At 39.2% G+C, this 13,295-nt stretch overlaps 1 protein-coding gene across 1 annotated transcript in view; it reads left to right on the top strand.

The window, feature by feature from the left end:
- LRRC7 (leucine rich repeat containing 7) overlaps positions 1–13,295 on the top strand; it is a 463,713-nt gene that overhangs the window by 303,132 nt on the left and 147,286 nt on the right. The window contains exon 8 of the mRNA XM_012801636.1: positions 1,221–1,284. Coding sequence (XP_012657090.1) covers positions 1,221–1,284 — 64 coding nt within the window. The remainder of the gene's footprint in view (positions 1–1,220; positions 1,285–13,295) is intronic.

Raw genomic sequence — 13,295 nt, 5'->3', positions numbered from 1 at the left:
GCAGGCGGGGAGCCTGTCCCTGCAGGGAGACTTTGCAGTGCCATGCTCCTTCATCTCCATTAGCTGTGGCTCCAGTTTCTCACATAGGCCTTCCATCCCTGATCACTCTATTAAAAATGAAATCCTGGTGTGAATCCTCCCCGTCTACCTCCCACTTAAGTTTTCTCCATAGCATTTCAACCTTCTAATACATTAGTGTATTTTACTTAATCATTTTGATTACTGTCATTCCGTCCACACTGGATGTAAGGCCCTTTGGGGGCAGGAATTCTAACCTGTGGTCATTGATGTCCCCCAGATCAGCACATAAGAATCTCATAAGAATCTCTTAATAATAGTTGCTAAGTAAAGTAAGGGTGAGCACCCACATTTTTTTGCTACTTCTGAGTGCTTGACAGTGTCTGGACTGTAGCCGTTTTTCATCTGAAGTCACAGAAGCCTGATAAGATGATTTCTATATCCATTTTAAAGATGATAAAGGTAAAGTTTCTAAGATTTGCATTAGTGCTGTTTTATTTCTGTGTAGACAGGACTTAGGATGGCTTTCTGTTTAGTGTGGAGACAAAACATGTTGGTATGTTTACTTGAGAGTGCTTTGAAGAATGCCTACTGTATACAGAATGCCCTTGGATTCCCCTAACCTTTGACGCCAGCCCTTGCGCAAGGTTTGGCAACTATTCAGAGCTGTAGTGGCATTTAAGTCAACCTGCTTAGGAAACTTGAGTACCACAGTTTGGCTCCGACGGAAATTCCTTCAGTGGAGAAGATGAGGACGAGACTGGTGATAAGATTGAGCTATATTGTGGAGTTTGAGTGCTTTGCTAAGAATGGGTCCACCTGTTGGTTCCCAAACCCATGGTGACTCTTAAAAATAACAATGAAAAAAACATTCATCTTACTGGGAGGCCCCACCCTCCACGTTCTGTTGGTGTAGAGACTTAACAGTCTTCTCAGGCGTTTATGGAGCAGGCAACCTTGGACTCCAGCCATCCACGGGTGTTTGGGAATAAATGTCATAGATCAGGACAAGCTGAAAACTAAAGGTTTTCCAACATGAGTCTCTATATTTAATTTCTGTTTTCACAATTTGCTTCTTGCTAAAGAATACCTCTGTTTCTGTGCACTGTGCAGTCAGGTAAATCTGGCTGGGGAGGGGCACGTCTCTCAGAGCCAAGTGCCTCGCCCTGCCTCACGGTGACATTCTTCTCTGTCTGTTACAGGTCAATGCACAAACTGGGCCAGTTGGAAAGACTCGACCTCGGCAATAATGAATTCAGTGAGCTGGTGAGCAAATGCTTTCTCTAAACTTGATGAATACGCTCCCGGAGATTCTTTCTTGTGCTCTAACTTCACACTCATAATGTTATTCACTTTCAATCAAGTGTCCGACCATTACTAATCATTGCTTCTCTGACAGTAAAAATTTTAATCAGAAAATAAGAGAGCTTGCTCTTTTAGAGGGATCTCTGAAAACGATGTCTTCTAGTGGAGAGGATCAGATTCCATCAACTCCTAGCAGGTTCTCCTCAGATGACTTATTTTCATATGACCTGGCAAAGGGAGGAGGAGACGGGAAGCTTAAAAAACTCAACTTTGGAAATCAAATGAAAACCAAAGTGTATTTGCTTGAGAAGTACTAATATTCCAAAAATGATCCTAAGTAGAAATTTCTTCTTATGGACACCTTTGTAAGTAAGAACAATTTTTTTTTTTTTTTTGAGACAGAGCCTCAAGCTGTCCCCCTGGGTAGAGTGCCATGGCATCACAGCTCACAGCAACCTCCAACTCCTGGGCTCAAGTGAGTCTCTTGCCTCAGCCTCCCAAGTAGCTGGGACTACAGGCACCCGCCACAATGCCTGGCCATTTTTTTTTTGGTTGCAGCCATCATTGTTTGGCGGGCCCAGGCTGGGGATTCGAACCCGCCACCTTAGGTGTATGTGGCTGGCGCCTTAGCCGCTTGAGCCACAGGCGCCAAGCCGTAAGAACAATTTTTAACAAAGAGAATCATCTTCTGTTTCTAACAACAACAGCCACCAGAAGTTAATGGGCAAAGTCCTGGGAACTTAATAGATTCTTAAAGTTCTTTTAAATTTTTTATTAATTGTTCTGCTCAATATAGAATCAATAAGTACTCATTGAGAAAATTTAAAAAGATAAAAGGAAATATAAAAATGATAGTAAAAGTCATTTATGATCTCATCCCACATATATACAATCATTATTAATATTGTCTAGTATCTCCTCCCCTTGTTCCTGTTTTCTTTTTATTAGGTCAAATGAGTGTGAGTTGGGGTCAGGTCAGAGTGAGAACATTATTAGGCGGATGGGTAAAACTGGGTAACAACAACCCTTAAGGAGCCTCCGTGTACTCAGGGAGAACAGCCTTCTAAGTTATCACAGAACTTATTCTAAGAATAACTGGGAGCTTCCCAACTGTTGTGGGCAGTCAGGGAGACGGAAACAGATTCCTCGCCCATCGTGGGCCCCAGATCCCTTACGGTAGATGCATTTTCATGTATGCATAGATCTGTTCAGTGAACCAGGTCCCCATGGGTCCCGAGCTGGTGGAGGAAACAATAGAGCCCCACAGAAAATCACCACGTGTGTGAAGCTTTCAGGAAAATGGAGCAGATCGAACAGCAGAGCTCGGAGGCTGTAGGGATCAGTGGATTGACTCAGAAGCACAGGGAGACCCTGACAACCAGCCCCCAGTCCAGACCCCACTTCCCGTAAGCCTCTCTCACTGCCTCTCTCCTCTTCTCCTGCTCAGAAAAGGAGAAGCTGTTCTAGAGAGGAGCGTGTCCCTCACAGCCCCAGCAGCTCTGTTATGGGAACTTTTGTCAGAAGAGTCAGCCCTAAGAAGCAAAATAAGTTTTCCTGCAAGCCAAGAAGAAAGAGCCCAGCTAGGGGAGGCTGACAGGGTGGGAGTGGGAAGTCTGTAGAGTTCAGGAATTCACATGACGTGGGCAGGAGCACAGCAGCAGCCCCCCACCACAGAGTGACAGGCACAGCACCGGGGAAGGCAGCAATCACAGGGATTACTGGAGCAGAGGCTCCGTTCAGTGGAGATTCCCGCCTCCCCACTCATGTCCCCCACCAAGAGGACGCCCTCAGAGAATAGTAAGAGACGAGGATCCCAGGAAGGGCCCAATTTCCTGGTCCCATGTTATTCAAGCAGAGGGAGGGTAGGTCAAAGAAATGACGTTTGAGAAGTTACTGGAGATAAGGCACAGTGCATATTGGTCAGGGGTGTGTAGATGTTTCTATCTACCACATTGGGATTCGAGCATGCGTTCTGAGACACAGTAATGCATGGTCTCAAAGTCAAATCATTAGATTCCCTATAGGCATTATAGTTTAAAAGCTTTCTTTGTTGCTTCCTAATTCACTTGAATTAACAAGACTATCAGATAATAGCTACAGTGTAAACAGTGAATTAAGACCTGAATTTGAGGGGGGGGAAGTAAAATCAAAGAGGCTTTATTTTTACAATATCAAGTTTGATGCATATAAAATGAATCTTATGTGTTTAGTCACAACCCATTGCCCTGTTCTCGTGGGCTGGAACACTGTCCGTCTGTGCAGCCACCGCAGGCTCATCCCCAGGCCCCACGTCTGCCTTACCACAGAGCTAGCAAGAAATCCTGAACTTGCTTGTCACTCCGTCACTGTAATCGTCCCCCATTTGCATGTGGAACTTTGGGTTTTGCTCAATTTTCTAAAATTGTGACCCTACCACAGCCTGTTTATCCTTCCTGTCTTCAAGGACACTTGTCTTCAGCTTGTTACACTTGTGCTGTGAACACTCTTCTAAGCGCATGTGTGCAAGAGTTTATCTAAGGCATACAGACCAAGTGGAATTTCTTGATCATAAATTATGCACATGTTCATCCCTAAAAAATTGCTATTTTAAAAAATAGTTGTACTCACTGACCAGCAAGCCATGAGCGTCACCATGCTTCACACCTTCCCCGACATCCAAGTGGTCGACCTCCCATTGTTGCCCGGATACTGGAAAGCGAATGTTACCTCACTAGGATCTTAGTTTGCACATCCCCAACTTCCAGTGAGACCAGTGATCTTTTTCTAGTGTTTGTAGCAGCTCGGGTTGCCTCTTCTGTGACATGCCTGTTTATGTATTTCTGGCCATTTTTCTAGTGGTTGTCTTTTGTGGATTTATAGGGATCTTTTACATATGTATTTTAGATATTAATTTTTTTAATTATAGATACTACAGATCTCTCCTCCCAGTCTGGGGAGAATCTTTTTACCTTCTACAAGGTATCTTATGATGAATAGAAGTTCCTAATTGTAATATAATATGAAGAATATATTTCTGTGTGTCTAGCACACTTTCTATCTTGCCTAAGAAGTCCTTTTCTCCCCAAAGTCAAAAAGACATTTTTATTTTTTATTCTAAAAGACGGAAGGTTTTCTTTTTCCTAAGTGTTTTCCATCTGGGCTTAATTTTTTGTAGTAGGTATTATTTTTTTCCAGATACTCAGTTTTCTAAGCAACATTGACTTCCTTTCCACATGAATTTGAATGTCACTTCCTAAGAAAATCATTTCCATACATTCATAAGTTGCTTTCCTCAGTGGGCAGTTACTTTCAGGGCACTAAAACCCCACAGCTTAATTAGTAGGATCAATAAGTTTTGATAGACCATGTCTCCCTAAATGCTGTTGGGATTTGATTAGAAATACATTGTCTCTATGATGCAATTTTTACTGGATTAACAATGAAGAATGGACATCTTTTGGTAAATTGAATCTTTTTATGAATAAATATGAAACAGTCTCCATTTATTTTACCCTTTTAATATCTTTCTGTTTTATCATTTTATTTAAAAAGGGGTTTGCATATTTTTAATTGGTTTATTGCTAAGTACCTTATCTTTCCATTGAGTTATAAATGCAGTTATAAACATCTTCAAAACTTGGAATCTCCAACTGCGTGTTGCAGACAGACACTAATCCACTTGATTTTTATTTATATCTAGCAATCTACTAAACTCTTTTAATAATATGATTGAGTTGCCTACAGATGCTTCAGGGATTTTGATGTAGCTAATCAGATAGTCTATAAATTATCACAGTTTGTTTTCTTGCTCCTCAATCTTTAAACACTTTATTTCTCTTTCTTGCCTTATGTGTGATTAAGATCTCTAGTACTATGTTTAAATGCAGCAAATATCATTGTTCAGTTTGGGGATTTAATGGAAATGCATTTAATGTCATTATGAATACTCTTTATTATCAGCTTTGGGTAGATTCTCTTTATCAAAATATACCTTTCTGTTTCTAAATGACTAAAAGAATTTATCATGAAGAAATACCAAACTACAGAATACTTCCTCAGCAGTTACTGAGATTACCTTTTTCCTTTTAATCTGTGAATTATATTTTGAATTTTATATATGGAGTTTATAGTGTAAAATTCTACTGTGAATTATCTATATGGAATTTACAGTGTAAAACTACTTTTGCATCTCTGTTTCTCTATTCTTATGATGTCTCATGTAGAAGCATGGCTTGCAGTTTCATCCAGGTTGTCCCAAAATATACTAGGTCACCATTTTTTACTACTGAGTAGTGCTCTGTGGTGTGCATATACCACATTTTAGCAATCCATTCATGTATTTGGTGTGCACTTGGGTTGTTGCCATGTCTTTGTGATTGTGAATTATGCTGCTATAAACATTTGAGATAAGATGTCCTTTTAATAAAATGACCTTTTTCCTTCAGGTTTATACCCAGCAGTGGGATTGCTAAATCAAATGACAGGTCTGCTTTCAGATCTTTGAGGTATATTCATACAGTTTTCTATAGAGGTTGTATGAGTTTGCAGTCCCACCAACAGTGTATAAAAGTTCCTTTCTCTCTGCATCCAAGCCCGTATCTGTTGTTTTGGACCTTTTTAACATGAGCCATTCTCTCTGAAGTCTGATGATACCTTGGTGTGGTTTTGATTTGCATTTCTCTAATAATTAGAGATCTTGGACATTTTTTCAAGAGTTTGTTGCCTGTTACTATATCTTCATTTGAGAAGGTCCTTTCGTGTCTTTTGCTGACTTTTTCATGAGGCTGTTTGGTTGTTTCCTGCTGATTTGCGTGATGCTTTGTACATTCTGGGTACCAGTCCATTATTACATGTATAGCGTACGAATATTTCTCCCATTCTGTGGCTTGCCTGACACTTTTTAATTTGATCAGGTTGCATTAATCTATTTTTGTGGTTGCTGTGATTGCTTCGGGGATCTTCTTCATGAATTAATTGCCCAGACCAATAGCCATAAGAGTTTTTCCAGCATTTTTTTCTAGAATTCTTATTCTCCTTTTCTGCTTAGGGTTAAGTCTTTTATCCATTACGAGTTAATTTTTGTGAGTGGTGAAAGGTGCTGATCTGTTTCAGTCTTTCACATGTGGCTATCCTGTTTTACCAGCACCATTTGCTGAACAGGGATTCTTTTCCCCAGCATATTGTTATTATCTGTTTAGTCAAAGATAGGATGGGACTATGAGGATGATTTAATCTCTGGGAATCTGTGGAATAAATACAACATAATTATGATTTGATCAAGATCATGACATTCTATCTAATCTGTATTCCATTCCATTGAAAAGCATCCACGCTCACGGGTGAGATCTGTGCCCATTAATCTTGTACACATGTGTATCTGCAGGTTCACACTATTCATCAATTTTGGAAAATTATCAGCCCCACCTCTTCAAATGTTGTCTTTTATTTATTCAGTCTCTCCTCATAGATCAAATATGGATACAAAAACATCAGTGTTTAAGGAATGCTAGCTATATTTATTAATTATTTTGTATGGTTTTTTTCCTGAAAAATATAATCAAATAAGGGGTACTAACCTTGAAGAGAATCTTTAATACCACTTTAGTTAAAATTATTTAACATTCATTCTCCAGAATTTGGAGGCATTCTGGCGAGATCATTTTGAGAGTATTTTCAACTTTTTTGAACTACTTAACATGCCAGTTACTAAGAAAGATATTTCTAAATTTCAGGATATTCAACTTCTGGATTAAAGACAAAACACGATTTTAAAATTAAAACACCTAATGGCAGCAAAAAATATTGAATGAGAACAATTATTCTCTGTGAAAACCAACATTTAATTTTTAAAAACAATGCAAAGGTACATTGGATTTAAACGTTCAGAGAATTCAGCAGGAAATGAATGGCATCATTTTTATTGGTATTTGAAACAGTGTATGAGGCAGTCTTTATAGAAGCATTTCATGAATTCAGCCATCTATGAAGTATTTTAGAGAACATATTCTACAGAAGCTTCTTTATAGAAAAAGCATTCAGAAATATTTTTAGTTCTACAAGTCACCATTTTAAATGCTTAGTAAAGCTACAGATTATAAGAAGCAAGAATTTATAATCTCAACATTCAAATGGAATTTGTTTCTATTGGTTTTACTCACTATATTTCATAGCCAAATAAAAATTTCAAAGAAATACATTAAATAAAACTTTTTAGAATGGAGATATTCTGAGAGATATAATTAAGAAGAAATGCCAATAGTTATAAAGACTGGGCTATGTATAAATAATATTAACATGTGTTCATAGAAATTTGAAATAATTGAGTACTTATGCTAACATTTTAGCTTGAAATGGAAATTGATTAAGATTAAACTAAACTCTGGCTTGGGTACCAGCCACATACACCAAGTCTGGCAGGTTTGAACTCAGCCCGGGCCAGGTAAAGAACAATGACAACTGCAACAAAAGATAGCTGGGTGTTGTGGCAGGCACTGTAGTCCCAGCTACTTGGGAAGCTGAGACAAAAGAATTGCTTAAGCCCAAGAGTTTGAGGTTGCTGTGAGCTGTGACGCCATAGCACTCTACCGAGGGTAACAAAGTAAAACTCTGTCTCAAAAAAAAAAGATAAAACTAAACTCATTTTACTAAAAGCATGGTAGCTAGCAATTCCCCCTAGTTTGCACAAGGCGTGCCCATTTTTAATTGTACCTGAGGCAAGCACTCTATTTATTATTTATATCCAATAATTTCCTTTCTCGGTCATTGCAATATAGGCTTGCCACACCTACAAATCATACTTTGTCATTTACTCCTCAAGTAAAACTCAGAAGAGCCAACTTCTATTGAATAGAATCTGTCATCACGTAACTAACCACCTCATTGTTAGAGACAGTTCTTGAAACATCCCAATTATTAACCTTTCCATTTTCCTGCATTGGTAAAACTACTAAGGCAATAGATTGTATGTGTGTGTGTGTGTATCACAGACATTTCCAGAGATTATTGTTATCAAGAGAAATTTGAAAATGAAACTTCCTTTAAAAGTTACTAGAAGCACTTCAATTTCTGTATTAGTCAGGGTCCAGTTTGTTAAGGGTCAAAACTAGATGGACTATTTGTAATGACAAAGTAGCTTAATATAAAGAATCATAATCATGTATCAGAGGACTACAGGGGGACACTGAGACATTACAGAGGTAGCAACTCAAGGGAGCAGCAAAGGGTGGGGGACCAAGGGAAGCAGTGGTGTGAGGAATCATGAGAATGTGCTGCTGGGACTTGGCCTCTGGGAAGGTCACTGGCCAGTTGGCACCGTGTCTGAGGGGGCAGGATGGGGCTGGTTCCAGTTATGTGGGAAGACTACAAACCAGAAACAACAGCTGTCCCTGAAGTGTCCTGTTACTATGGGGTAGAGAAGCGTCGCTGATGAGATGCTCAGGGGCGACAGTGAATAGGAAGAGCAGGACACTCTCCCCCAGCCCCTGGTCTGTCCCCAGTACAATCCAGCGCCACAGAAAAGAAGTGGGGGGAACCCCAGAATTACAATTAGGGGCTAGAAGAGTTAAGTTAGCAGGTGAAAAGCAATAGGTTATTTAGCCAGAAAATTAATACTGTGCACTGAAAACAACAGATGAGAAAGGTTTACTTTTGCTCCATTTTAGCACCATTTTCTCAGGAGGGCTTTCCCTGCACCTCGCAGAGGACCCAGCTCCCGACTGGCACTTGAAAATGTTGATGAACAAATGAATGAATCATTTGTTTCAAAAATGAGCAGTCCAGTCAGTTCTTATCATCAGAATCATGCCTATGTAAATAGGAAATTTTGAATGCAAATGAAATAATAATAGAGATGGAGAAAATCCTTGCGTTCATCTGGAAAGCAGTCATTCCCTGTTAGCTGAGTGTTGGGGGGTCAGTCTCAACTCACTGTGAGACACACGTCCACGTGGGCTTCTTGGTGAAATGTGAAAGTATAAAACTTGGAAATATGACCAAGAAATACATATATGTAAAGATGCATACATGCAAAAATAAATAAATCTAAACTTCTACTAACTTTGAAATTGGAAAGGAATCCTTGATGAATCATTTAACTGAAATGCGTTTTCTGACTAAAAATAATTATAGAGCTACTTCTCTCCGAGAAGGATCAACGTGAGGTCTCCACTTTTATCAATGCAGCATCTGCTGACCCACGGCTGCAATAAGCAGACTCCACTGTCATCTACGCAAAGAAACTCCTCCTGCTTCCCGATTTCCCCAACACTAAAATAAATCATCTCTGCCTCTGTTTTCCAAGAAACTGGTTTTTTCCTCATTGCCATTTCTCAATACAACAATGTCATGATTGGACACTAAGAATAAAAGCAATTAGCTCGGTCTGCCTTTTTGGATTTTTCTGAGAATGATATACATCTCCATCTAGTTAAATGCCTTGCTGATTCTGTTTCTACCAGAGAAGTTAAATTTAAAAAAAGGAAAAAGATCCTTGACAGAACTCAAGTAAACTTCAGCAACATTAAAAGGGCTCAAATTTATAATCAAGACTTTACAAAAAAAAGATGTATTCTACAATTATGGAGTAAACCCAAGAGAACATTTTCAAGTTTCAAATAGGGATTGTAAATCACTCGAGATACTAACAAAACGTTTTTTAAAGTAAACAAATTCATACTAGAGTCTTCCTCATTTATATGCCAAGATGACATGGCATATATTGGCATGTATTATCTAACAAAAATTGAATTAAAAAATAATCTTAAAAAGCTATTTGCTTAACTAAAATATAGTAAAAATGCCAAGGGGACATGTAGAGAAAAGAAAGGGGGCCCTGGGGCAGGACGAATGGATGGCAGGGAGGCTGCATGGGAAGGTGACTGTGCAGGGAGCGCTGGAGGAGAGTCAGGAGTGAACCAGGCTCACACCTGGGTCAAGGGTTGTTCTGTGCAGAGGGCGGAGCATGCCTGGCGTGGGGACAGCAGGGACACTGGGCGAGAAGAGATCAGTTGGTGATACGTTAACTTGCAGGATGGGGCACAGTCCTGTGAGACGTTTTAGGGATTTAGGCTTCGAAGCTCTTTGGAAGGTTTTGACCCTGTAGAACCTTGGTCTGACTCACGTCCAATGTTGCAGTAGCTCGCGTTCATTAATTGATTTCATTACCACGGTCACTTTGCCTGCTAGTTGAGAATAGATGGGAGAAAGGAGTTCTGGGTGGAGTCAGGGAAACCACTAGAAAGTTATTGCTATACTCTCAGCAAGAAATCATCGCATCCTGGTTAGGGTAGTAGCAGTGCAGGTGCTGAAAAGGAGTCAATTTGGGGATGCATTTTATAGTCAGTAGATGTGCTGGGGATGCATTTTATAGCCAGTAGATGTACTGGGATCTTAACTTTGTAAATCAGGAACACCCTCTTTCAAAAAATAATACAAAAATCAAGTATACATAATTAGGTACAAAAGAACATGTTATTCAGGATGAAAAAAACTGCATATTTTAAATTACCAATAAAAATTAATAAAATGTAATTTTGAAGGTGGCACCTGTGGCTCAAGGAGTAGGGCGCCAGCCCCATATACTGGACGTGGCAGGTTCAAACCTGGCCCCGGCCAAAAACTGCAACAAAACAACGGTACTAATTTATGCAAACTTTAGGATCTCATCAGCGAACCCGAGCAATCTGACTTCCCAGAGGGACTCCTTTTGGTTTATATTAAGTCATGGGTGATTTTTTTAATGTAATTGTATCTGCTTAGTTTCTTTTACAAAGCTCTCTACATTTATGCCTCTTGATTGTATCCTTTCCTGTTCACTAGCAGCAGCATTTTTTTTCCTTTCATTCATTTTCAGTTTTGCTTTTGTTCCATCATGTCAACAGAACTTTGGGAGATGAGAGATAAACTACTTTGGGCATCTGGATCTATTTGCTGTTCTTCACTCACCACCTGTTTACACTTTATAAGGTGCCCTGCGAGGATTGAGGCTGTCAGAGTTAATAAAACATAAATTACGCCTTTCAGCAATCCAAGCCTAATAAGAGTAACAGAAATGATAGCCCCACAGTTAACAGATCAGTAGACGAATAGATAGATAATAAAATAGAAAACCTGAAGACTGAATTTGGGGGGTGGGGAGCTGGTGAGGTCAGGGGAAAGAAAGACTCATGGAAGTTGTAGACAGTAAGACAGAGAGCAGGCCAGGAGAGCCTGAAGAGATTAACTGGGGCATATTCTACCTTTTTGTAGAATAAATGGCGGTAAGATTAGAAAACTAAACTGAAGTGAGAGTACCGGAGTCTTTGAATGCCGTGCTGAGAATGTGGTATTTACTGAGTGAATGCCAATCTCAACAATTACAATCAAGCAAATAAGACATCCAAGTCTACATTTTATAATTTACTCTGTTATGAAGGATGAATTACTCAATCAGCAGTTTTCTATTAATAAATTACTATGCATCAGAAATTATGATAAGAGCTAGAACTTCAATGGAAGAGATTAAAAACAGTGATAAGTGAAAATTATAATAGTTTTAGAGACATTATGCAACCAGAATTAAAGTGGGAACAGAGGAAAACAGGAAAAGGATAGACTCAAGAAATAGAGAAGTGAATGAGCACAGGGCAGGTGGATAAAAGGGAGTTGTGATTTAGATAACCTGGTCGGCGGCGGTGTTAGAATTCACATACGTGTGTGTAACAGTCGAAGGAGGCAGTTTGGAAGGTGAAACCGTTCTAAACACTCTGAGTTTGTATTACTTTGGGGACACAGCCGGGAATGTCTAAAAGATGGTTAGAAGTATAGATCTGGAACTTAGTAAATGCGTCTGAACTAGAGATAAATATTTGAGAAATGCGTCTGAGATACTAGAGATAAATGTTTGAGAATCACCGGTATAGTTGATCCTATGGAAATGGATAAAAGTGGAGGAAAAGAACACAGAATCAGAAGAGAATGAGGTTGTGTGAGAAAAGATAACAAGTTTGCAAAACTTTTCAACCCTTAAGCCATTATACACTATTATTACTGTTACTATCGCGGAACAATTGAACCAAACTACTGGATTTCATGCCACAAAATCAAGGAATTTATTCCCCTTATTTACCAGCGTATCCAAAACCTCGGAATAGTGTCAAACATGATGTGGTGAGCTTTTTTTTTTTATTTCTTATAGCATAACTGTGTACATTAATGCAATCATGGGGTATAGTGTGCTGTTTTCATATACATTTTGAAATACTCTCATCAAACTGGTTAACAAAACCTTCATGTCATTTTCCTAGTTATTGAGTTAAAACGTTCATACTCTGCTTTTAGAAAGATTCACTTGTACCCTTGTAAGATAAACCGTAGAGGTGACCCCACCAATCTCCCTCCCTGCCACCCCCTTCCCATATTCTAAGGCTATAATTAGGTTATGACATTCCTATAAAAGCTATGAATTAGTTTCAAAGTAGGGCTGTGTACATTGAATACTTTTTCTTCCATTCTTGACATACTTTGCTAAGAAGAACATTTTCCAATTCCAGCCATATAAACATAAAGGAGGTAAAGTCTCCATCCTACTTTAGGGCTGCATAGTATTCCATGATGTACATATACCACAATTTATTGATCTGTTCGTGGGTTGATGGGCATTTGGGCTTCTTCCATGGCCTAGCAATTATGAGTTGGGCTGCAATAAACATTCTGATACAAATATCTTTGTTGTAATTTGATACTTGGTCTTCTGGATATATACCTAATAAAGGAATTGCAGGATCAAATGGCAGATCTATTTTTAGTTCGCTCAGTGTTCTCCAGATGTCTTTCCAAAAGGAATGAATTAATTTGCATTCCCACCAGCAGTGTAGCAATGTTCCCTTTTCTCCACATCCACGCCAACATCTCTGGTCTGGGGATTTTGTGATATGGGCTAATCTCACTGGGGTTAGGTGGTACCTCAAAGTAGTTTTGATTTGCATTTCTCTGATGATTAAGGATGGAGAGCATTT

Source organism: Otolemur garnettii, unplaced genomic scaffold (assembly GCF_000181295.1).
Source record: "Otolemur garnettii isolate 467f Iridium unplaced genomic scaffold, OtoGar3 scaffold00010, whole genome shotgun sequence".
Lineage (NCBI taxonomy): Eukaryota > Metazoa > Chordata > Mammalia > Primates > Galagidae > Otolemur > Otolemur garnettii.
This window is presented reverse-complemented; position numbering and strand designations above follow the sequence as displayed.